Source organism: Oncorhynchus nerka, linkage group LG9b (assembly GCF_034236695.1).
Source record: "Oncorhynchus nerka isolate Pitt River linkage group LG9b, Oner_Uvic_2.0, whole genome shotgun sequence".
In the NCBI taxonomy this organism is placed as follows: Eukaryota; Metazoa; Chordata; class Actinopteri; order Salmoniformes; family Salmonidae; genus Oncorhynchus; species Oncorhynchus nerka.
In genome coordinates, this window is record NC_088424.1 from 43,223,167 (window position 1) to 43,250,759 (window position 27,593).

At 45.1% G+C, this 27,593-nt stretch overlaps 1 protein-coding gene across 1 annotated transcript in view; it reads right to left on the reverse strand.

Moving 5' to 3' along the window:
* LOC115119367 (insulin receptor-like) overlaps positions 1 to 3,568 on the reverse strand; it is a 159,399-nt gene extending 155,831 nt beyond the window's left edge. The window contains exon 1 of the mRNA XM_065013752.1: positions 2,359 to 3,568. Coding sequence (XP_064869824.1) covers positions 2,359 to 2,443 — 85 coding nt within the window. The 5' untranslated portion in view covers positions 2,444 to 3,568. The remainder of the gene's footprint in view (positions 1 to 2,358) is intronic.
* Positions 3,569 to 27,593: the final 24,025 nt, after the last annotated feature.

The following is a 27,593-nucleotide window of genomic DNA, read 5'->3' on the forward strand; positions in this document are numbered from 1 at the left end:
TCGGTGTTAAACGAGACATCGGCATGATACCGATGTTGACATTTTTAGCTAATATTGGCCCGATTCTGATATGTTCACCGATATATTGTGCATTCCTAGTCAAAAGTAGTGCACTACATAGGGAATAGGGTGCCATAGGGCCCTGGTCTAAAGTAGTACACTACATAGGGAATAGGGTGCCATAGGGCCCTGGTCTAAAGTAGTGCACTACATAGGGAATAGGGTGCCATAGGGCCCTGGTCTAAAGTAGTGCACTACATAGAGAATATGGTGCCATTTGGAAGGCACACAGACCCACCACCCAGAGATGCATCCATCTCCCAGACTAAACCACTAGTTCCTTCAAACAGACCTACCTACAGCAAAATCCTCCCCACACTAAAAGGAAAGGAGGATACCTAATCACAACGCATTCAACTGAAATGTGTCGTCCGCATTTAACCCAACCTCTCTGAATCAGAGAGGTGCTAGATCTGTGGTTGAAGACTTGTCTGGATTTTATCACATTGACATTTTTTAATAAAAATTCACTTCTTAGTTATTATGCTATTATTCTTATCTTTCTAACTATGGATGGAAATTGTTGAGCATAGTGACGGCAGAAAAACAACACTTTTTTAAGGATAAAAGCAATGACAGATGGGGACTGAACAGAGGCCAATGTTTCCTCTACTATAGCAAAGCCAAGTGTGTCACAAGGATGGCTATATTTATTTCTCTATTTCTGAAGCCCTCCAAATAGACCGTTGACAAACAGCACCCAGAATGGTGTACTTTTTAACTTTAGCCTCTAGTCTAACAGAAATGGTGTTTAAAACCACATCCATTCTAATGCCATTTGTTTTAACTGATTTAGTGAAACCAGACCCGATCGTCTCCAGTGCCACGATAAAACGGCATCATAGCCTAAAAATAGAGGGCACTTTCTCTCTTTTAATCTCTCCTTTTGTTTACCTACTTACTGCTGTTGGCAAGACAACAACGAACGAAGGAAATCCATGTTTTACCTCTTTTGTAGACAAAATGAGAGATGAATAAGAGAGCACCATGTCAAACCAGACACTTTTGAAATCAATGCAGTTTTATCCTGGCACCCAATCGGATTTCACTACATTAAGAAATCGGATGCACATGGACAACAGCGAGTAAACAAAGACAGATTGAAATAGTTTGTTTTGTCTAAAGGAATTATGTACAACAAACCAGGCATTTTCATTGGAGTTTTTTTTAACGGATGCACTTGTACAACATTTTTTTTACGGCACTCAGATCAGATCAGATAAACCCAAATGAGTTCAAATGAATGGTCAGGACTAAGGATGGACGTGTTCACCTATCTTCTGTTGTCACTGAAAGTTTATAGAGTAACAACTTTAAGTAACAGAAGACATGTTAGCACATCCATCCTGACCATTCATTTGAACTCATTTGGTTTATCTAATCTGATCAGACTGAGTGTGGCACAACAACAACAAAAAATTGTACATTTGCATCTGATTCATCCGATTGAGTGCCAGGATAAACCTACATTGATTACAAAGTATATGGTTTGACATAAAGTGCTTGCTTTTAAATCTCTGGTTTTGTTTACCCACTTACTGCTGTTGGCAAGACAACAGTAAATGACTTGAAACACATTCTTCATCTCTAAACCACAGTGAGGTACATAGGTAGGGATTTTTTTTTATCAGCATGAGTAAACAAAGCAGGTGATTACAATTAATATCATACAATTTTACAAGATATTTACTTCCCATTGTATGGCTTGGCGTATAGTCCGTGTTCTGACCTTAGAAAACACCACAACTGTAAACCATGTTTCATTCTATTAAATTGATTTAAAAACACGTATTAAATTATTCAGGCTGTGTTCTTCGATGCTTAAATAATCATGCAAATATTGCCAGCATTAGCATTAAACCCACATTCTAGTAGTCATGGCTGTAATTATTCACAGCATTGACATGGCAATCAACATATTTGTTAGGTGCTACTTGTCCCCCAAATCAATTAATGACGTACATTGTGTTTTAAATCTTGACTTGATATCCAAGCAAATATATAGGATATACTTGTACTTTTGCATGTTGGCAAACGCATTTTGATCAAATTAGATGGCTAATGGGCAAAAACACATTGCAAACCAGGAAGAAGAAAAAAAACAATAAAATTGACCTTCGTCCTTCCAAATCTCCAGTAACTAAATGACTCGACTTTCTGTCATCAAAGACGATCATGTTAAATCAGAGACTTCCAAATCCGGACACACTGATACACAATATCAACAATAATGTCAAATTAGGAACAATATAATACACATCTGCAACAGATAAGATGATAAATTAGTTAACTACTTACTTTCTGTACTTTCTCCATTCGTTTGCTGACAATTCCATACGTAGACAGCAGTCACCAAAAACACAAGGAAAGTCCGCGGACACATATTGACTCAACTCTAGTCAATATCCGACCGACAAAAAAACACAGTAGACAGTAACTGTCCGGGGAAGAATCCGAGTCAACTCGATTAAAATTAGCTGGCAAGGTGTAGCTGTCGTTTTGGTTTGTTAGTTAAACCACAGGTAAACAAAAAATATATAAAAACGCTCATCCCGGAAAAATGGGCGGAGGGTCCAACGTGTTCACTACTAGCTAACTTAGCTAGTTAGCGAGCTAACTCACTGGTTAGCTTCAGCTAGTTAACTGCACAGGTCCGAGGGATATTCAAAATCGCCACAAACAAACGCAACCGTGAGAATCATTGTGGCTAAACAAAAGGTTAAAGTCTCACTTTGCAATAAATGGCATCGCATTGAGTCTTTTCAAGTGTTTTTGATACAATCCGCAGCGTCTCTAGCGTCGCAGATGAAAAGGGGGAGTAAACGTTAGCTAGCTGTTGGCTAACGGTACCGTTAGCTGAATGGGCAGGAGGCCACAAAGTTTGATGCGATTTCAAAGCTATCAACTCTCAATTGAATTACGCTTCCGGTAACACTCGCTATGGATGTATCTAGTTACTAAATAAATGTTAAATTCTCGTGCATTGAAAGAACACCTAAAGCGCAGCTTGTAAAAGTGCAACACAGTCCTTGAATTCTGTAGCTTCGCTTTTTGACAACTTCAGGTTCATGCAAAGCAAGCGTGGCGTACAGCAGCGAAACCCACGGGTCACTCACTACTCATGGCTGCTGTCTTTCACAAACATATCTTCTTGCATGAACGCAAAAATACTAACGATTACTATGTCGTTTACAACTTCAAGTAATATAAAACTAATCTGAACCGTGTATCGGGGGGGGGGATATCAAACCGCAAACTCGATTCCAGTCAACTGTTCGCTGTTGCTCGTTCGTTAGTCAGTTGCTATTTTTCTTCATAATAGAAGGCGTTTCGGGTGACTTAACCTCTGATGGATATCTCCTTCCAAAATGACCACACGGTTATTGCACAACGAGAACAGCAAAATATAATGTCGATATTTTACTCTACGATAGAGGTAGGCCTAAATTGTTCAGTCCCTTAGGATCCCCTTCTCTGTGCCTCTCCTTCGCCAGTAGTAAACATAACCTGTAAATGAGCCAGATGGGGCGAAGGGGAAATACGGACTGGAGTATATTGGATTACGCAGTTAGACTGGCGATAGGCCTATTGTAACAATCTACACGACGTCTGTTAATAAGATATAAATACACTACATGGCCAAAAGTATGTGGACACCTGCTCGTCGAACATCTCATTCCAAAATCATGGACATTAATATGGAGTTGGTCCCCCCCCCCCCCTTTGCTGCTATAACAGCCTCCACTCTTCTGGGGAGGCTTTCCACTAGATGTTGGAACATTGCTGCGGGGACTTACTTCCATTAATCTACAAGAGCATTTTGTGAGGTCGGGCACTGATGTTGGGCGATTACGCCTCAGTCGGCGTTTCTAATTATCCCAAATGGGGTTGAAGTCAGGGCTCTATGCAGGCCAGTCAAGTTCTTCCACTCCAATCTCGACAAACGATTTCTGCTTGGACCTAGCTTTGTGCACAGGGGCATTGTCATGGTTTCCCAAACTGTTGCTACAAAGTTAGAAGCACAGAATCGTCTAGAATGTCATTTTATGCTGTAGCGGATTTCCCTTCACTGGAAATAAGGTGCCTAACCTGAACCATAAAAAACAGCGCCAGACCATTATTCCTCCTCCACCAAACTTTACAGTTGGCACTGTGCATTGGGGCAGGTAGCATTCTCCTGGCATCGACCAAACCCGGATTAGTCCGTCGGACTGCCAGATGGTGAAGCGTGATTCGTCACTCCACAGAACGCGTTTCCACTGCTCCAGAGTCCAATGGCGGCGAGCTTAACACCACTCCAGCTGACATTTGGCATTGCGCATGGTGATCTTAGGTCTGTGTGCGGCTGCTCGGCTATGGAGACCCATTTCATGAAGCTCCTCACGAACAGTTCTTGTGCTGACATTGCTTCCAGAGGCAGTTTGGAACTTGGTAATGAGTGTTGCAATCGAGGACAGACGATGTTTACACACTGAGCGCTTCAGCACTTAGCGGTCCCGTTCTGTGAACTTGTGTGGCCTACCACTTCTCGGCTGAGCCGTTGCTGCTTTCCACTTCACAATAACAGCACTTACAGTTGACTGGTGCAGCTCTAGCATGGCAGAAATTTGACGAACAAACTTGTTAGAAAGGTGGCATCCTATGACAGTGCCACGTTGAAAGTCACTGAGCTCTTCAGTAAAGCCATTCTACTGACAATGTTTGTCTATGGAGATTGCATGGCTGTGTGCTAGATTTTGTACACCTGTCAGCAACGGTGTGGCTGAAATAGTCAAATCCACTCATTTGAAGGGGTGTCCACCTACTTTTGGCCATGTAGTGTACAAAACAGCGTGAATAAATTGCGTGTTAAATTAATAATGCGTGGAAATAATAAACCTGCTTGTCTTTCAACTATGGTCAGGAGGAGAAAAAATTGCATCTCCACTTGTTGATTACATTTGATTTCTTCCCCTTCTTCCTTAGCTCTGATCAACAGACTCGTAGCAGCGATGAGACAAGATAGTAGCTACTAAACAATTGGATACCAGACTCCAGCCAACCAGAATCCAACCAACCAGACTCCAGCCAACTAGACTCCAGCCAACCAGACTCCAGCCAACCACACTCCAACCAACCAGACTTCAGCCAACCAGACTCCAACCAACCAGACTCCAACCAACCAGACTCCAGCCAACCACACTCCAACCAACCAGACTCCAGCCAACCAGACTCCAACCAACCTGCTCATGCAGTTATAAGACATGCTGAGGAAGTAGAGGGGGCAGTATGCTACTGGATGTTTTGTCTCTGTCAATATCAACGTGATCATGGTCTGGTTTCCAAATATCATCTATTCCCTTTATAGGGCACTACTTTTGAAAAGAGTCCCTTCTCAGTCCCATGTATTTGATTATGTCCCAAATTGCACCCTATTCCCAATATAGTGCACTTATTTTGACCAGAACCATATGAGCCCTGGTCTAAAGTAGTACACTATATAGGGAATAGGGTGCCATTTGGGATGTAAACCAATGTAGCCTTCTAGACCCCAAAAAAATCCAGGGACACTCTCAAGCAGTATCTAAAATATTATCTTTGTTTAAACACAGAGGCATCACATTGTCCAGCAGCATCGTTATCTCTCCTCTGTCCTTGGCAGCCTTCATAGGAAGAACAGCTGCACTGACACCCCTTATACTCAGATAGAGCATACCCTCCTGCCTATGTCAATGCTATCCTCTTTGGATGGACTATCACTAAGATATATGTGTATATCAAAATGTCTGCTTACACTTCCTTCTGTAATTGTTTCCCGTTTTAACTTTCTGCAATTCATTTGTGCTGTTTGTATTGTTGATGATGTGTGTCCCAAATTCTCTACATTGTGCACTATGGGCTCTGGGTCCTGGTCAAAAGTAGTGCACTATGAAGGTAATAGGATGCCATTTGAGGTGTCCTTCACTGTCTCGTGTGCCAGACAAAGGGATGAACTGAAGGGGTCTCTTCCTACACAGCCTGTAGAGAGACACGATTGAAGAGGTGGGAGGATGTGCTCATCCCAAATGGCACACTATTTGCTATATAGTGCACAAACTGCCCTATAGTGAGCCTTATGGGTTCTGGTCACCAGTAGTGCACTATAAGCGAATAGGGAGCCATTTGGGACTCAGCGGATATGTCATGTTTACTGTAGTTGGTTTCTCACGAGGCTGCCTGGGAAAACAGAATGTCCTATGTGGAACTGGGGAGGACGTACATGTGAGGAATAGACAGGCAGAGGAGCAGCAACACAGACAGGAACCCAGTCAAATTCCTCAGACACCAACGTGATAAGAAACGATAGAAACTCTCCACTCCCCTGCTGACTGTAATTCTTTACCACAGCTCGCTGCTAGAGTGGAGAGGACAATGTGTTCTTCTCAGCCAACATGCCTGGTCAAATACGGGTTCAATAAATAGACCCTAATAGAATAACAATCCTTTGTAGGATACTGGTGGTGTATATGAGGACCACAGCCCTGGGTCTAAAAATGGCACCCTATTCCCTATATAGTGCACCACTTTTGACGAGCGTCCTATAGGTTCTGGTCAAAAGTAGTACACTATATATAGGGAATAGGGTTACATTTGTAGGCTTTGATAGGGTGGAGATATCTGCTATAGTAGAAGCACCCTATTCATAAACATGCTGTAATCATAACTAACCACTGTGCTACCTGTGTCAAAGTTAATGGGTAATTCTTATAACTGATAACAACAAACCAGAAGGAGGATTAGGACTTCCTGTACTGGCAGCTTTCTGTCAGGGGATTGGCTGGACAATATCAGTTATTTTACCAGCGTAAAATCACTATCGGTTGACATCCTCTGTTGCCAGCAGGACGGGTACATTTCTGGACAGAAAGGAACCTCTTCTGTCACTAATTAAGCAAAAATAGCCCTTGATCTTAACGGAATTCAAATACACACACACAAGTACAAATAGACCAAGCTCTGAAAAGCTGAATCTGTTGTTGTGTTGTGTTGACTAGAAGCTGCTATAGCTAATCCATAGCTGTGCCAACAGTCAATGTTTTCCTCCTCAGAGCAATATTGCAGCTCTTGGCTTTTCATTCAAGCACCATTGCGGCAATATTGAACACTAGCTTTATAATTACAGTGTTTGTTATTGTATTAGACAGCCGTATTCCTGTCTCTGAGATGTTATGTCTGGCAAACCTCCAGCACAGCGGGCACCTGCTCCCTCAGACCACAGAGGACAGAGTTGAGTTGCCCCCTGTTTTGTAGTGCAGTACTTTTGATCAGTGCCCATAGGGTCCAATAGTGCAACAGTACTAGATTCTGGTCAAAAGTAGTGCACTGTGTAGGGAATACACTGAATGTACAAAACATTAAGAACACCTGGTCTTTCCATGACAGACTGACCTGGTGAATCTGGGTGAAAGCCAAGATCCCTTATTGATGTCACCTGTTAAAGCTACTTTAATCCGTGTAAATGAAGGGGAGGAGACAGGTTAAAAAATTATTTTTAAGCCTTGAGACAATTGAGACATGGATTGTGTATGTGTGCCATTCAGTTCGCGTTGGGAAAGACGAAAGATTGAAGTGCCTTTGAACAGGGTATGTTAGTAGGTGCCAGGCGCACCAGTTTGTGTCAAGACGAATTGAGGCTGTTCTGTTCTGAGCGCACAAAAGGGAAGAGTGTGGGGAGGGGGAGGGGGTGCAGTGCGGGCGGTAGTTCACACAGATCATGGATGCGTTCCAAATGGAACCCTATTACCTTCATAGGGAACTACGTTTGACCAGGGCCCATAGGGGACTATATAGCGAATAGGTTGCCATTTGGGATGCACAGCATGTCAGAGAGGCCATCGCAGAGTACACTTATTCAACATCATGGAGTGAGATGAGATGAGAGGGTCAGGGAGGTGGGTCAATATAGCCTGGCTAACAAGATTCACCTGACTCACCAGGAGGGAGAGCTGTGACACCCTGGTCTGGACAGGAGGCTGTTGGAAATGCAGAAATGTGCTGAGCTTTGATTGGTTCTCTCAAATGTTTTTGAGAGGTAGAGAGAGAAAGAGGTAGAGAGAAATGTAGAGCGAGAGAGAGAGGTAGGGAGAGAGAGAGAGGTAGGGAGAGCGAGAGAGAGAGAGAGAGAGGTAGGGAGAGAGAGAGAGGTAGGGAGAGCGAGAGAGAGGGAGAGAGAGGTAGGGAGAGAGAGAGAGGTAGGGAGAGAGAGAGAGAGGTAGGGAGAGAGAGAGAGAGAGAGGTAGGGAGAGAGAGAGAGAGAGAGAGAGAGAGGTAGGGAGAGAGAGAGGTAGGGAGAGCGAGAGAGAGGTAGGGAGAGAGAGAGAGGTAGGGAGAGAGAGAGAGGTAGGGAGAGAGAGAGAGAGGTAGGGAGAGAGAGAGAGAGAGAGAGAGAGGTAGGGAGAGAGAGAGAGAGGTAGGGAGAGAGAGAGAGAGAGAGAGAGAGAGGTAGAGAGACACCGATGTGACCAGCAGCTTTGAGCCAATGAGCTGATTTCAGCACCTCACTAGTGTGGGAGCATCTGGCATAAGAAGAAGCTATACTGAAGCTAATAGAATCGTGATGCTACCTATTGGCACAAATTATAGCCTTACAAAGTCTGTCTCTGTGGGGATATTAAGATGATGAAACTAGGCAGTTTTAGCTTTAATCACCCTGTCCTAAATTCCAGTCTTTTGTTCACTGTCTTACATTCAACACAACATTTCCATCAACATTTTATTTTAACGTTACCTACATAAACACTCCATAACCATAGTATTATTACATATTATATACGTATTATTACATATTATATACGTATTATATACATATTATATACATATTATTACATATTATATACGTATTATATACATATTATATACGTATTATTACATATTATATACATATTATATACATATTATATACGTATTATTACATATTATATACGTATTATTACATATTATTACATATTATATACGTATTATTACATATTATATACATATTATTACATATTATATACGTATTATATACATATTATATACGTATTATTACATATTATATACATATTATATACATATTATATACATATTATTACATATTATATACATATTATTACATATTATATACATATTATATACGTATTATTACATATTATATACGTATTATTACATATTATATACATATTATATACGTATTATATACATATTATATACGTATTATTACATATTATATACGTATTATTACATATTATTGTAATGACCTGACTAGATCATAAATGAACAATTGTCCAGACAGAGGCTTGAGTTTGCGAATTGACGGTTTATTGAACCAACTTTACACAGGCTACTGTTTGGGCCGTAGCACACGCCAAATAGATGACAGATAACCCACAATCCAACCGTGACCTTCTCTTGTGAAGCCCAGATGTAAGAGAGAGAGAACAAAGGCTGAACCTGGTCTTAACTTCCAATGCCCAACCCCCCCTCCACGCCACTCCGCCAACCACCAGGATGCCCGGCATCAGAACATTCCAGGCATTCCCGTGATTGGCAGATAGCAGGTTGATTGACATGTCGGACCCCGCGAACACCGGGTACTGGTCAGTACAACACAACCACCTCCTAGCCTAGCACATAACACACAGCTGTCTGTGCGGGTCGCTACACAGCCCCCCCACCACAAAGTCCCTCGTCCCCGAGGAACAAACAAAGTCTCTGAAGCGACCCGGAGGTCTCCTTTGCCTGCGTGGCCGTGATGGTCGCAGAGTGCCCCTCTGGGAACCAGGGGATGAAGGCAGGGATATGGGGGACAAGGAAGTGGGAACGGGTAATACAGTCCGTGGTTCTGGGGAACCACGCGGTGACACAGGGGGGGAGACAGGGGGAGTGGGCTGTCTGGAGCCTTGTCTGCGGCACCTGAGGGTGGGTGCCTGGAGAATGTCATTGCCAGAGAGGGGAATTGTGGGGGTTCCTGGGGTTTGGGGAGAAGAGGCCCCTCTGTATGGGGCTAACCTGTCCCGGTGCAGTGCCACCTTTCTCCCCTGGGAGGAAGCTGCACCCGGTACACAACCTCCCCTACCCTCTCCAGGACACTGCAGGGTCCCACCCAGTGACTGTCCAACTTGGGGCATCTGCCTTTTTTCCTTAGGGGCTGTAGACCCAGACCAGCTCCCCAGCCACAAAGTGCCTTCCCCGGGTGTGCACGTCATAGTTCCTTTTCTGCCTCACACCTGCATTCACCAGCTGCTCTCTGGCGAAGGTGTGGGCTGTCTCCAGGCGGTCCTGGAGTCTCCGGGCATACTCCGGCCCCGGAGGAACATGAGGGCTATCCAGGGGCCGACCAAACGCCATCTCCGCAGGGGTGCGGATCTCTCCCCCAGCATGAGGAGGGCAGGCGTGCAGGAGGTGGAGTCTTGGACAGCGGAGCGGCATGCCATGAGGACCATAGGCAGGTGCTTGTCCCAGTCACGCTGGTGTTTGGAAGAGACGATGGCCAGCTGCTGTCCAAGCGTTTTGTTGAAGCGCTCCACAAGGCCATCACTTTGAGGATGGAGAGGAGTAGTGCGGGTCTTGTGCATACCCAGCCTCTCACACATGGTGGCGAACACACGGGACTCAAAGTTTCTGCCTTGGTCGCTGTGGATGGACTCTGCAGCTCCAAACCTGCTGAACATCCCCGCTGTCAGGGCGTCGACGATGGTCTCTGCCTCCTGGTCAGGCAGAGCATAGGCCTCGGGCCATTTTGTGAAATAGTCCATGGCCGTGAGCACCCAGCGGTTTCCACTGTCTGTGGTGGGGAACGGCCCAACTACATCCACTCCCACCCTCTCCATGGGAGCCCCCACTGGGAACTGTTGGAGCTGAGCATGAGAGCGGCCTGGGGGCCCTTTCTCGCTGTGCAGTTGTCACAGCGGCGACAAAAGTCCTCCACATCCCTCTTGTGCTGCCCCCAGTAGAAGCCCTGACGGAGACGGCGCAGTGTTTTTGTGACCCCAAAGTGTCCAGTCCCCACCCCCCATGAGTACTCTGGAGCACAGCCTCCCGCAATGCTTTTGGGACCACCACCTGCCACCTCTCCTCTCCCGTAGCTGACTCCTTCCATGCCCGCTGTAGCACGCCATCAGCCAGCCGCAGTCTCTCAAACTTCGACCACAACCCTTTGGTCGCGAGTGAGAGCGCTGTCACCTCTTCCCATGGTGGCCTCACCTGCGCCTCTACCCACTGTAGCACTGGCTGTAGGTCTGTGTCCCGTCCCTGCTGCTGCCGCCATTCAGCCACGTCGACAGTCTGCAGCTCACAGCAGACAGGCCCGCTCGCCCGACACACTGTGGCACAGACACCCTCCTCTGCCCGCAGCTCTCTCTCCCGTCCCTCTCTCCGTTCACAGTGGCGGCAGCCGTCTGCAGTACAGGGCCGACGGGACATGGCGTCGGCGTTGGAGTGGCGTGCCCCTGCCCTGTGCACCACCGTGAAGTCATACGGCTGAAGCTCCTCCAACCAGCGTGCCACCTGCCCCTCTGGCTCTCTGAAAGACATGAGCCACTGGAGAGCAGAGTGGTCAGTCCTTACAGTAAAGGGCAGACCACCCAGGTAGTACTTGAAGTGTTTGACGGAAGCCACAACAGCCAAGAGCTCCCGCCGGGTGACACAGTAGCGGCGCTCATGTTTGTCAAATGTTTTGCTGAAGTACGCCACCACTCTCTCCCCCTCTGGCCCCACCTGGGCCAGCACCCCACCCATGCCCACATTGCTCGCGTCTGTGTCCAGGATAAAGGGCAAGGTGAGGTCAGGGGGCGAGCACGGGGCCTCGATCAGTGCACGTTTGAGGGTGTTGAACGCCTCCTCACACTCCACTGTCCAAGTGAAAGCCTTGTCCTTCGGCAGCAGGCGGTTCAGTGGAGCAGCAACGCTTGAGAAGCCCCGTACAAACCTCCTGTAGTACGAGGCCAGGCCCAGGAAGCTCTTCAGCTGACGCTGGTCGGTGGGGGTGGGCCAGTCTCTGACAGCCCCTACCTTGTCCTCCATGGTGCTGATCCCCTCCTTCCCCACTCGGTGGCCCAAGAAGGACACCTCTCTCCTCATGAAGTGGCACTTCTCGGGTGGAGCTTCAGACCTGCGGCAGCCACCCTCTCCAGCACACGCCGTAGCGCCCCAGGGCTGACTGGAAGGAGCTGCCATGGGCCAGGATGTCATCGAGGTATACCAGACACTGCTGTCGGGGGATGCCATCCAGCACCCTGTCCATCAAACGCTCAAAAGTAGCTGGAGCGTTGCACAGGCCAAAGCACAGGACCTTGAACTGCCAGTGTCCTCTGTTAGTGGAGAACGCAGTTTTGGCTCTGGCCTCTGGGGAGAGGGGCACCTGCCAGTAGCCACTGCGGAGGTCTAGTGAGGAGAACCAGGAGGACCCCCTAACCAGGTCCAGCGACTCATCGATACGTGGTATGGGGTATGAGTCCTTCCTGGTTACCTCATTCAGCCGCCTGTAGTCCGCACAGAACCTCAGCTTGCCCCCCTTCTTCGGAACCATGACGACTGGCGCCGCCCAGGGGCTGTCTGAGGGCTCAATGAAGTCTGCCCGCTGCATCTCCAACACAGCCTTGTCTGCCGCCTCCTGGCGTGCCAGCGGGATACGGCGGGGACGCATCTTGATGGGTCGAGCATCACCTGTGTCGATCTCATGCTGCACCAGAAGAGTCTTCCTCACTCAACGCAAAGCTGTCTCTGAATTCAAACAGCAACTGCCACAACCGTTCCTGCTGCTCAGGGTCAAGACCAACACAGTTCCTCCCCCATATCTCCCTCACTGCAGACAGTGTCCTCTCCTCTCCCATCTGGGGTAGCTGGGCTGGGGGGTGCGGCCCGGGCTCACAGAGGGCTGTGTCATGGAGGTAGCTGGGGGAATGTAACACACCGCCGTAGGTGACAGGGGGACTGGGGAAAAGTCACACACAGCTGTGGGGGAGGGGGCGCAGCCATGAGTCTCTGCTGCTTTAACTGTTGGAGTAAAGGGTTTGTTGGGTTGAGTGAATGTGACATTAGGGGGGGCCATGGTGACTTCCGTCCCTCCCTGGAAGCTCAGTGTGCCCCTATTTAGGTCTAACTGGCAGCCTGTGCTCCTAAGAAAGTCCAACCCCAGGATACAAGGGTCCTGCACAGCCGCCACCCACACAGGATGACGCACAGTCCTGCCCCCTACTGTCAGAGTCATTATTCCCTTCCCTTTCATGGGTGCCAGCTCACCTGTGACTGTGCGGAGCTGCACAGTTGTAGGCTCACACTGAGTCCAACCTGGCACAATATCTGGCCTCACCAGGGTTACTGTGGACCCAGTGTCCACCAGGGCGGAGCAGGGCACCCCCTCCACAGTGACAGGGACATGACAAAAGTCCCCAACACAGGTCCGGCCCACCACAACAACAGGCTCCCTCCGCTTGCCCTCGTCTGCTTCTGGGGGAAGTGGAGCCTTGCTTCCCCGTCTGTGCCGGTGGGCTCCTCCTGAAGATGATGGTGGTTGGGATAGAAAGCCAGGGTCCGCACTACCCGGTCTATGCGGACCCCGAGCCGTTTCCCTGACCTCTGGGGGACATGGGGCAATCTCGGCGCAGATGGCCTGGCTGGCCACAACCCCAGCAGACCCTGGGACCAGGGCTTGTGTTTCGTGCCGCCTGTAGCGACACAGCCCGAATGAGTTCTGTCATTTCGGCCACCCAAGCAGGCTTTTCCGGCTCCGGGCTGCTCTGCCCCCCAGCTCGCACAGAGGGTGTGTCTCCCTGCACCCCCACTAAAGCCCCAGCTGAAGCCCCAGCCCACACCAGCTCCCTCTCCAAAGCCATCTCCAAGGCTGTCTGCAATGACTCAGGATGAGCCAGCTGGGTCTGTATGCGCAGCTCCGTAGGGAGAGCGCCTGTATGAACTGGTCCCGTGCTAGCTCGCTCTGCACGGAGGGGGCATGTGAGCATATGCCCGCCGAGAGAGGCTCTCAATGTCATTAGCTAGCACCCGTAGAGACTCTCCAGGCTGCCTGCGTCTATTCCTCAGTTCGGAGCGCAGTAGCCCGGGCTGTACACACTGTCCATAGCGCCTCCTCAGTGCTCCCACTAGAGCACCATAATCATGCCTGTCCTCTGGGCTAATCAATATCAAACAGGACAGAGCTTCATCCGTGAGGCATAAAGCCAACTGCAGTGCCCTTTCTTCATCCGACCACCCCTAAAATGAGCTAACAGTTCAAACTGAGCATGAAAAGCTTCCCAATCCGCCTTACCGGAATACTTCGGGTCTTAACAGATACGGACGCAGCCGGGAACTGGGCGCCGCCATGTTTGTTTACATCCTGAGCCCCAGATTCCTCGTCACGCCGCGTCGACGTCGCCACTTCGGTCCGCCCACCAGAATCCGCGCGAAATACACTCGACGAAGCACTCATGCCCGCTTCAGCCACCATCACTCTAACGTCCTCCCTCAAGCGGCCTCTGCGCTCCGACGCCCTGGCGATCTCCTCAGACAGAACCCCCGACGTCCATTCACACGCACCTCCTTGGCCATAATCGTCCCCTACCTCCACCTTCACTTTCGGATTCCCTCGAAGCATTTTCAATCCCCGTTCTCACCTACGGTAGCTAGCCACATAAGTCAGCTAGCTAGCTGGCTAACTTGTATCAACGTTTTTACTTCTGACACCAATGTAATGACCTGACTAGATCATAAATGAACAATTGTCCAGACAGAGGCTTGAGTTTGCGAATTGACGGTTTATTGAACCAACTTTACACAGGCTACTGTTTGGGCCGTAGCACACGCCAAATAGATGACAGATAACCCACAATCCAACCGTGACCTTCTCTTGTGAAGCCCAGATGTAAGAGAGAGAGAGAACAAAGGCTGAACCTGGTCTTAACTTCCAATGCCCAACCCCCCCTCCACGCCACTCCGCCAACCACCAGGATGCCCGGCATCAGAACATTCCAGGCATTCCCGTGATTGGCAGATAGCAGGTGGATTGACATGTCGGACCCCGCGAACACCGGGTACTGGTCAGTACAACACAACCACCTCCTAGCCTAGCACATAACACACAGCTGTCTGTGCGGGTCGCTACATTATATACGTATTATTACATATTATATACGTATTATATACATATTATATACGTATTATTACATATTATATACGTATTATTACATATTATATACATATTATATACGTATTATTACATATTATATACGTATTATTACATATTATATACATATTATATACGTATTATTACATATTATATATGTATTATTACATATTATATACATATTATTACATATTATATACGTATTATTACATATTATTACATATTATATACATATTATATACATATTATATACATATTATTACATATTATATACATATTATTACATATTATATACGTATTATTACATATTATTACATATTATATACATATTATTACATATTATATACATATTATTACATATTATATACGTATTATTACATATTATATACGTATTATTACATATTATATACGCATTATTACATATTATATACATATTATATACGTATTATTACATATTATATACGTATTATTACATATTATATACGTATTATATACATATTATATACGTATTATTACATATTATATACGTATTATTACATATTATATACATATTATATACGTATTATTACATATTATATACGTATTATTACATATTATATACGTATTACATATTATATACATATTATTACATATTATATACGTATTATTACATATTATATACGTATTATTACATATTATATACGTATTATATACATATTATTACATATTATATACGTATTATTACATATTATATACATATTATATACGTATTATTACATATTATATACGTATTATATACGTATTATTACATATTATATATGTATTATTACATATTATATACATATTATTACATATTATATACGTATTATTACATATTATATACGTATTATTACATATTATATACGCATTATTACATATTATATACATATTATATACGTATTATTACATATTATATACTTATTATTACATATTATATACGTATTACATATTATATACGTATTATTACATATTATATACGTATTATTACATATTATATACGTATTATTACAGATGATAGGTTCAGTACACATCACTTCCTTTTATTTATTATTCAAAATAAATTCTCCCCAATTTCGTGATTTCGATATCGTCTCATCTGCAACTCCCCAACGGGCTCAGGAGAGGCAAAGGTCGAGTCATGCGTCCTCCAAAAGAAGACCCACCAAGCCGCGCTTCTTAGCCCCCGAAGCCAGCCGCATCATGTGTCAGAGGAAACACTGTTCAACTGACGACCAAAGTCAGCCTTCAGGCGCCCGGCCCGCCACAAGGAGTCGCTAGAGCGCGATGAGCCAAGTAAAGCCCACCTGGCCAAACCCTCCCCTCATCCGGACGACACTGGGCCAATTGTCCACCGCCATATGGGACACTAGGTCACGGCCGGTTGTGACACAGTCTGGGATCAAACCTTAAACCTCTTAGGCCTCTGCACCACTTGGGAGGCCACATCTTTACCAGAAAGTAGGCTGGCCCTCTGAAATCACGTAGGTCTATTCATTCCTCGCTTTTTTATCTATAAAGCTCTCTTACAAAAACCTCTGCCATACCTAACATCATTAATAACCTTTAGATGTACAAATTACAAGCTCCCGAGTGGCACAGAGGTCTAAGGCACTGCATCTCAGTGCTAGAGGTGTCACTACAGTCACCCTGGTTCGAATACAGGCTGTATCACAACCGGCCATGATTGGGAGTCCCATAGTGTGCTGCACAAATCGCCCAGCGTCGTCCGGGTTTGGCCGGTGTAGGCCGTCATTGTAAATAAGAATTTGTTCTTAATTGACTTGCCTGGTTAAATTAAAATTACCCGGTCTCAGGGATGGGAGACTCATTTGGTCTCCTCCGAATTATGTCAATCAGCTTTTAGTTTATGTTTTGCAAAATAAAAGGTAAAATAAATCAAACATATTAGCAACCCTTACATAACACATTCATAAGCATTATACAATCATTTCATAACAACCACATGTTGACAATTTCCTTTGAAGAAATGAACCTTAATTTAGCAATATGAGGTGACTGATAGAGTGATTGTGGTAATGCATGTTTTACCTCCTTGACAATGTATTTCAGGAACCTGTTCAGGAAATTGAAGCAGGACAGTATTTTGTGTCCAGATATATCTTGCTCTCAGTTCCCAGTCGAAGAGAACCATTTCCTTTCCCATCATTTGTTATGGAAATAAGGAGAGAACAAATACATGCCAAGTCTAGTCAATGACTTCATTATAACTACAAATACATGTTTTAAGGGTGAACTGAGGTTCTTACAGACAACAACTTAAGACTGTCTGGAGCAGGGGCGTCATGCAACACAAAAACCTGGAATCAAAAATGGTTTCTTCACAGGGTTCTCCTGTGGGGGCAGTCGAAGAACCCTTTCAGGTTCTATATTTCTAAGGTTGTATGTAGTGCACTACTTTTGACCAGAGCCCTATGGCTAAGTGGTGCACTACTTTTGACCAGAGCCCTATGGCTAAGTGGTGCACTACTTTTGACCAGAGCCCTATGGCTAAGTGGTGCACTACTTTTGACCAGAGCCCTATGGCTAAGTGGTGCACTACTTTTGACCAGAGCCCTATGGCTAAGTGGTGCACTACTTTTGACCAGAGCCCTATGGCTAAGTGGTGCACTACTTTTGACCAGAGCCCTATGGCTAAGTGGTGCACTACTTTTGACCAGAGCCCTATGGCTAAGTGGTGCACTACTTTTGACCAGAGCCCTATGGCTAAGTGGTGCACTACTTTTGACCAGAGCCCTATGGCTAAGTGGTGCACTACTTTTGACCAGAGCCCTATGGCTAAGTGGTGCACTACTTTTGACCAGAGCCCTATGGCTAAGTTGTGCACTACTTTTGACCAGAGTCCTATGGCTAAGTGGTGCACTACTTTTGACCAGAGCCCTATGGCTAAGTGGTGCACTACTTTTGACCAGAGCCCTATGGCTAAGTGGTGCACTACTTTTGACCAAAGCCCTATGGCTAAGTGGTGCACTACATATGGAATAGGGTTCCATTTGGGACTGACACATGTAGTCAGAATCAGAAGGCTGTTGTTGACAGAGGCTGTCTGACAACTAAAACAACAGGGTCAGGGTTCAGTCTGATAAGATTCGTGTGAAGGCCTCTCTCTCTTTTATCATGTATAATAATATTTGTAGCTCAGCCTAGTTTTTGTCATCCTGCCAAGTCCACAGTGCCATGAAGTGCATGTCTTGGAGAAGATAGATATGCGGGGAAGGGGAAGGAAGGAGGGGGGGGGGGGGGGACCTTCATGGCGGGTTCTGTCCAACCTTCACAGTTCCCAACCTTTCCCTGACAGAACAAAGTCAGCAGGCATGTCTCCCAGAGGTCCTTATGCTCTCCTGGTTGCATCCCAAATGGAATCCTATGCCCTACACACTGTAGTGCACTACAGGGCCCTGGTCAAATGTAGGGGACAATATAGGGAATAGGGTGCCATTTGGGACTCAGGCTTTGTCCAAGCGGCAGTGCGGTGGGTGGGACACACCCATCCCAGTGTTAATGGTCAACCCAATCAAGCTGGCCGGCGGGAGGGAAGGGCGCAGCCAGTCTGGAGGTCTCGGTATAGAACAAGGGAACTGCAGAGGGGACAGACAGAAACCCTTTCACACCAAGCTGCCTGACAGAAACAACAATAAAGTTCACAGAGTGATTCATACGAGGACTCCGCCAGGGCGCCACTGCGTTCCACACTGTCCCGTCAGGAAGAGGTAATGCCCTCCATCCTCTCTACCCTCTGTCTGAGTATGACGTCCTCTTCCACCTGGCCCGCTTCCCCTCTGGACCGTCCGGAAGAAAGATGCCTTCCTGCTGCCCTTTTCTAGCGTTCCTCCTTCTGGACTGATGGATGCTGGGGCTTTGAGGGGATAATGGACATACTCATTTACTATGGAATTATCTGACTGTGTGTATGTGGGTGTCTGCATGCGTCCGTCTGTGCTTGTGTGTGTGTGTCCCCGGTGCGTGTGTCCCCGGTGCGTGTGTGTGTCCGGTGAGTGTGTGTCCAGTGTGTGTGTGTCCGGTGTGTGTGTGTCCGGTGTGTGTGTGTGTCCGGTGTGTGTGTGTGTCCGGTGTGTGTGTCCGGTGTGTGTGTGTCCTGTGTGTGTGTGTCCAGTGTGTGTGTGTCCAGTGTGTCCGTGTCCGGTGTGTGTGTGTCTGGTGTGTGTGTGTGTCCGATGTGTGTGTGTGTGTGTCCGATGTGTGTGTGTGTGTGTGTGTCCGGTGTGTTTGTGTGTCCGGTGTGTTTGTGTGTCCGGTGAGTGTGTGTGTCCAGCGTGTGTGTGTGTCCAGTGTGTGTGTGTGTGTGTGTGTGTCCAGTGAGTGTGTGTCCGGTGAGTGTGTGTGTCCGGTGTGTGTATGTCCGGTGTGTGTGTGTCCGGTGTGTGTGTGTCCGGTGTGTGTGTGCCCGGTGAGTGTGTGTGTCCGGTGTGTGTGTGTCCGGTGTGTGTGTGTGTCCAGTGTGTGTGTGTCTGGTGTGTGTGTGTGTGTGGACCTGAGCCAATTCCAACATTTGGAAGCATTCTTCCAGTCTCGGGCACCTTAATCTGGAGCTGGAAGCTAAATCTGCTATGACAGCGTCTCTGCATCACAATACATTCCAGCAGGTCTCCTCAGTCCCATGGATCATTTCATCCTGACACAGAGGGACAAATAATGCTTGTTATTTTTTTACAGGCTCTTTATTTGCACGTTAGAAATAAATCCTTTTTCATTTGCGCCTTAGAAGTATAAACACTTCTTTAAAGATGCACATGTTAAAACATGTTACTGTCTTAACCTTGCCAGACAATTATCAGTTCCATTGTAACAGAGAGTTGTGTGACCGAGAGCTCAGGGAAAACGGTGAACTCTGCTTATGTGTTGATTTGCGATATCGGGATCGACGGACAACATCTGTACCCAATGTCATTAAATTCACAATTTATTCATATTGAAAATCACATGGAAGAGATCCAGAATATATTATCTGGAGATTTTCCTTTGAAAGACTTTGAAGTAATTGTAAACTTTGACAACTGGCTGTGCTGTATCTTCTTTCAGCTCACCAACCGTCCATCCATTTCGATGACTAATTAGACTAGATGATTTCAGACCTCATTGTGCTGATGAATCAATATCCTATTCAGATCCAGAAACAGACTCAGGTTGCCTCCCAAATGGCACCCTGTTCCCTAGACAGCACACTACTTCCCATAGGGCTCTGATCAAACGTAGTGCACTACTACCCATTGGGCTCTGATCAAACGTAGTGCACTACTACCCATTGGGCTCTGATCAAACGTAGTGCACTACTACCCATTGGGCTCTGATCAAACGTAGTGCACTACTACCCATTGGGCTCTGATCAAACGTAGTGCACTACTACCCATTGGGCTCTGATCAAACGTAGTGCACTACTACCCATTGGGCTCTGATCAAACGTAGTGCACTACTACCCATTGGGCTCTGATCAAACGTAGTGCACTACTACCCATTGGGCTCTGATCAAACGTAGTGCACTATGATGGGAATAGGGTGCCGTTTGGGATGATGGAACCTCAGTCCACCTTCATAGAGTATGAAGGACTAAATGAGGCCAATGACAGGATTAAGGCTAAGAACCTTACTAGTATCCATCTGAGACTCCCTTCAAGTCTATGTTACTGCCACATACCTAATCCTGCTGCTGTAGATAGCAGACAGTCCTATCTATGCTGTGTGTGTGTGTGTGTGTGTGTGTGTGTGTGTGTGTGTGTACATACCACCCCAGACACCCTGGTATACCAGAAGAGAATAATCCTCAACACGTAGAGGATAAAATGCCAGTCAGAGATACTGGTCACCTCAGGTGTGACTGTCCTAAACTCAGATTGTCCCTCCTCAACAACCCCATGGAGGCTTGGGTTTGTTTCATCAACTGTCATTTTCAGTAAACCACTTAGTACTGTAGTAAACGGTAAATGTGTCTGATGTGTGCTTTTGCATTTAGTTTTACTATTTCCCCTCATGCTATTTAATCATTTTATTGATATGCCAAACCTGTCAGGTGGATGGATTATCTTGGGAAAGGAGAAATGCCTTCTAACAGGCATGTAAACATATTTGTGCACAACATTAGAGCGAAATAAGTTTTTTGTGCTTATGGAACATTTCTGGGATCTTTTATTTTAGCTCATGAAACATGGGACCCACACTTTACATGTTAGGTTCATATTTTTGTTCAGTGTACATATTATCCATGGCATTTTGAATGCACAGTGATACCGTGACGAGATCCTGAGGCCTATTGTCATACCATTCATCCACCGTTATCACTTCATGTTTCAGCATGATAATGCAGGGCCCCATGTCGCAAGGATCGGTACACAATTCCTGGAGGCTGAAAATGTCCCAGTTCTTCCATGGCCTGCATATTCACCAGACATGTCACCCATTGAGCTCGACTTGTACGACAGCGTGTTCCAGTTCCCGCCAATATCCAGCAACTTCGCACAGCCATTGAAGATGAGTGGGACAACATTCCACAATCAACAGCCTGATCAACTCTATGTGAAGGAGAAGTGTCGCGCTGCATGAGGCAAATAGAGGTCACACCAGATACTGACTGGTTTTCTGATCCACGCCCTTATCTTTTTATTTTTTTATGGTACTGTATCTGTGACCAACAGATGCATACCTGTATTCCCAGTCACGTGAAATCCATAAATTAGGACCAAATGTATTTATTACAATTGACTGATGTCCTTATATGAACTATAACAGTGAAATCATTGACATTGTTGCATGTTGTGTTTATATTTTTTGTTCAGTATAATAAGACAAAAATAATGGGGCTCCAAAAAATGTCCAGTTTCCAGGACTACAAATTCCATCTAGACACCGTTGCCTTAGAGCACAAAGAACGATACCTACGTTGGGTCAAAACATCAGCACCACAGACACCTTCCACAAAGCTGTGTGAACAATCTGAGAGACAAGGCAAGAAGTTTCTTCTACACTATCAAAACAAACATAACATTTGACATCCCAATTAGGATCTGGCTAAAAAACAATACTTCAAATCAGTTAAATAACCAATTGCCACTATGGTTGTGAGGTCTGGGGTCCACTCACCAACCAATAATTCACAAAATGGGACAAACACCAAATTAAGACTAATTTATGCAGAACTCTGCAAAAACATTCCGTGTACAATGTAAAACTATACAATGCATTCAAAGTAGAATTAGGGTGATACACGCTAATGATCAAAATCCAGAAAAGAGACGTTAAATTCTACAGCTACCTAAAAGGAAGCGACTCCCAAACATTCCATAATAAAGCCATCACCTATAGACAGATGAACCTGGAGAGGAGTCCCCTTCGCCAGCTGGTACCGAGGCTCTGTTTACAAACACAAACGGACCCCACAGAGCCCCAGGACAGTAATACAATTAGACCCAGCCAAATCATGAGAAAGCAAGACAATTGTTGTGATTTGAGCACCCACTGTGTGATATACATACATACATACATACATACATACATACATACACACACACAGTTCAAGTTGAAAGTTTACATACACTTAGGTTTGAGTCATTAAAACTCGTTTTTCAACCACTCCACAAATTTCTTGTTAACAAACTAAAGTTTTGTCAAGTCGGATAGGACATCTACTTTGTGCATGACATAAGTCATTTTTCGAACAATTGTTTACAGACCAATTATTTAACTTATGTTTCACTGTATCACAATTCCAGTGGGTCAGAAGTTTACATACACTAAGTTGACTGTGCCTTCAAACAGATTGGAAAATTCCAGAAAATGATGTTATGGCTTTAGAAGCTTCTGATAGGCTAATTAACATAATTTGAGTCAATTGGAGGTGGACCTGTGGATGTATTTCAAGGCCTACCTTCAAACGCAGTGCCTCTTTGCTTGACATCATGGGAAAATCAAAAGAAATTAGACAAGACATCAGAAAAAAAATTGTAGACCTCCACAAGTCTGGTTCATCCTTGGGATCAATTTCCAAATGCCTGAAGGTACCACATTCATCTGTACAAACAATAGTAAGCAAGTATATACACAATGGGACCACGCAGCCGTCATACCACTCAGGAAGGAGACACGTTCTGTCTCCTAGAGATGAACGTACTTTGGTGCAAAAAGTGCAAATCAATCCCAGAACAACAGCAAAGGACCTTGTGACGATGCTGGAGGAAACAGGTACAGAAGTATCTATATCCACAGTAAAACGAGTTCTATATCGTCATAACCTGAAAGGCCACTCAGCAAGGAAGAAGCCACTGCTCCAAAACCGCCATAAAAAAAAGACAGACGACGGTTAGCAACTTCACTTTTTGGAGAAATATCCTCTGGTCTGATGAAACAAAAATAGAACTGTTTGGCCATAATGACCATCGTTATGTTTGGAGGAAAAAGGGGGAGGCTTGCAACCCGAAGAACACCATCCCAACCGTGAAGCACGGGGGTGGCAGCATCATGTTGTGGGTGTGCTTTGCTGCAGGAGGGAGTGGTGCACTTCACAAAATAGATGGCATCATGAGGGAGGTATGTGGATATTATGTGGATTTATTGAAGCAACATCTCAAGACACCAGTCAGGAGGTTAAAGCTTGGCCGCAAATGGGTCTTCCAAATGGACAATGACCCCAAGCATACTTCCAAAGTTGTGGCAAAATGGCTTAAGGACAACAAAGTCAAGGTATTGGAGTGGCCATCACAAAGCCCTGACCTCAAACCCATAGAATCCATTCTTAAAATAAAAGTGGTGATCCTAACTGACCTAAAACAGGGAATGTTTACTAGGATTAAATGTCAGGAATTGTTAAAAACGGAGTTTAAATGTATTTGGCTAAGGTGTATGTAAACTTCCGACTTCAGCTGCATATATACACACACACACACACACACACACACACTACTAGTCAAAGTTTTGGACACACCTATCCATTCAAGTTTTTCTTTTTACTATTTTCTACATTGTATACATCAAAACTATGAAATAACACATATGGAATCATGTAGTAACCAAAAAAAGTGTTAAACAAATCAAAATGTATTTTCTATTTGAGAATCTTCAAAGTAGCCACCCTTTACCTTGATGACAGCTTTAAACACGCTTGGTATTCTCTCAACCAGCTTCGCAAGGTAGTCACCTGGAATACATTTAAATTTCAACAGGCGTGCCTTCTTAAAAAGTTTATTTGTGGAATTTCTTTCCTTCTTAATGCGTTTGAGCCAATCAGTTGCGTTGTGACAAGGTAGGTATAGATATACGGTTCCTTCGGGAAAGTATTCAGACCCCTTCACTTTTTCCACATATTGTTGTTCCAGCCGTATTCTAAAATGTATCAACTAGTTTTTTTCCCTCAATCTACACACAAAGTAAAAACAGGTTGAATTTTTGCAAATGGATTAAAAATAAAAAACTGAAATATCACATTTACTTAATTATTCAGACCTTTTACTCAGTTGTTGTTAAAGACCCTTTGGTAGCGATTACAGCCTTGAGTCTTCTTGGGTATGATGCTACAAGCTTAGCACAACTGTATTTGGGGAGTTTCTCCCATTCTTCTCTGCAGATCCTCTCAAGCCCTGTCAGGTTGGATGGGGAGTGTTGCTGCACAGTTATTTTCAGGTCTTTCCAGAGATGTTTGATCGGGTTCAAGTCGGGGCTCTGGCTGGGCCACTCAAGGACATTTAGAGACTTATCCTGAAGCCATTCCTGCATTGTCTTGGCTGTGTGCTTAGGGTTATTGTCCTGAAGGAAGGTTAGGCAGACCTCAGACTGGGGCTGAGTGCTCTGGAGCAGGTTTCATCAAGAATCTCTCTGTACTTTGCTACGATCATCTTTGCCTCGATCCTGACTAGTCTCCCAGTCCCTGCCGCTGAAAAACATCCCCACAGCATGATGCTGCCATCAACATGCTTCACCGTAGGGATGGTGCCAGGTTTCCTCCAGGGGTGACGCTTGGTATTGGCAAACTCCAAGCAGGCTGTCATGTGCCTTTTACTGAGGAGTGGCTTCCATCTGGACACTCCACCATAAAGGCCTGATTGGTGGAGTGCTGCAGAGATGGTTGTCCTTCTGGAAGGTTCTCCTATCTCCACAGAGGAACTCTCAAGCTCGGTCAGTGACCATTGGGTTCTTGGTCACCTCCCTGACTAAGGCCCATCTCCCCCGATTGATCAGTTTGGCCGGGCAGCCAGCTCTAGGAAGAGTCTTGGTGGTTCCAAACTTCCTCCATTTAAGATTGATGGAGGCCACTGTGTTCTTGAAGACCTTCAATGCTGCAGAAATGTTTTGGTACCCTTCCCCAGATCTGAGCTCTACAGACAATTCCTTTTACCTCATGGCTTGGTTTCTGCTCTGACATGCACGGTCAACTGTGGGACCTTATATAGACAGGTGTGTGCCTTTCCAAATCATGTTCAATCAACTGAATTTACCACAGGTGGACTCCAATCAAGTTGTAGAAACATCTCAAGGATGATCAATGGAAACAGGATGCACCTGAGCTCAATTTCAAGTTTCATAGCAATGGGTCCAAATACATATGTAAATAAAGTATTTCTGTTTTTATTTGTAATACATTTGCAAATTGCTTTGTCATTATGGGGTATTGTGTGTAGATTGCTGATATATATATTTTTTAATCCATTTTCTTGAATAAGGCTGTAACGCAACAAAATGTGGAAAAAGTAAAGGGGTCTGAATACTTTCTGAATGTTTATTTGTATGTATGTATATGCACAAAGGAAGAGAAGTTTAGGCCTAGCGAGAGAGAGACATGGAGACATGCGGGTGGCATGGTTCGACACTGACATGCATTTCTTTATCCTTGCCCGATAGGCTACTGTGTACAGATATAGGCATCTGGGATGCTAATTCATACATTTTTCTATCTTAATATTTTGTATAAGGATTATATTGTCAGATTATAGGAGTAGCTCTGGTAAGCCTAAAACATGCTTCCTCAACTCAAGTTAAACCCCCACCCTGCGGTTATGCCTGACCACTGTGACTGACCCCAAATGAAGAAAAACTTTGACTCGGTACAGACTCAGTGACCATAGGCTGTCGAGGGAAGACAAGGCTGTGCGCCCACTGCCCACAAAATGAGGTGGAAACTGAGCTGCACTTCCTAACCTCCTGCAAAATGTGACCCCATTACAGACAGACACATATTTCTGTTGATTTATTTCCCCTTTCATACTTAAACTAATTGCACATTGTTACAACACTAGACAATGTTATAACATTTGAAACTGTTCATTTCTTATTATTTCATTTTTGTTGATTCTCTCTCCCTCTCATAGACTCAATGAGAGAATGTTAGAGGTTAGTTTCCCCACCTTACACTGCTGCCACCTTGTGGCTCAACGACTTGTTTATTACTAATACAGGACAGAACAGTGCATGACAGCAGAGGATAGGGCGGGACAGGGGAATTCTGATTCATGTTATGGCTCGGACCATGCAGCTACAAAATGTATTTCAAATTGGGACTGGTGAACTGCATGGCACAGTTTGTTCTTCCAATGTTCAGCCGTCGTCTAGAGGCTGGGTGAGCGTGCACACTCCCAAATTCTCTCTGGGCAGGTCACATGACCCCAATTGTCAACGTCCACATATTGACACACCGTCATGAAAAGTTGCTTTAGATTGTATGTGGTGTATAGGATGTCATGGTATTGGAGGGCTGCTACATTATCTCTACGTTAACGTTTCGAATTGCAGGACATTAACGAGTTGAGATTTTTTGTGGCTCCTACCCGCATCAAAATGGCCCATCTCTGATGTAGACTATACCCTCACTATCTGCGAGCTGTTGGCTAGAGCTCACATGCATATGCCAGTACCAGAGTGGGCACACTTACTATGTGACGCAACATTTGTGACATTACCAGCAGTCGAGTTTAAAATGCGACGGAAACCCATTTAACTTTTAGTTAATTCGGCACACTGGAATTAAAATTGCAAAAGTAATTTTTATATGCACGGTGTCATCACACATTGACTTATTGCGGATAAAGGGCTATTTGATGGAAACATCCTCTGGTGGGGAAACCTGCATATTGTTTTACTGCGGATTTTTGAATATTCGCATGAAAATCAGTGGCCAATTGAAAGGAAAGCTAGCTACAAACTAAACATTCATACTAACCGCTTAGATGAAAAGGGCTCCATCAGTGGTTTCTGAATAGCCTCGTATGGGAGGGAGGTGCTTTAAAAACAAGAACATCCTCACATGACTACCATACTAAGATAATTTAACACTAACGAAGAACAGAATGTTCTGTGTTTGTTCTGTCCTCTGACGCCTGGGCGGTGTTCAGTGGGCATGACATGAAATAAAGCCTGAAACGGAATACAGGAGGTACCATCTTAGTGC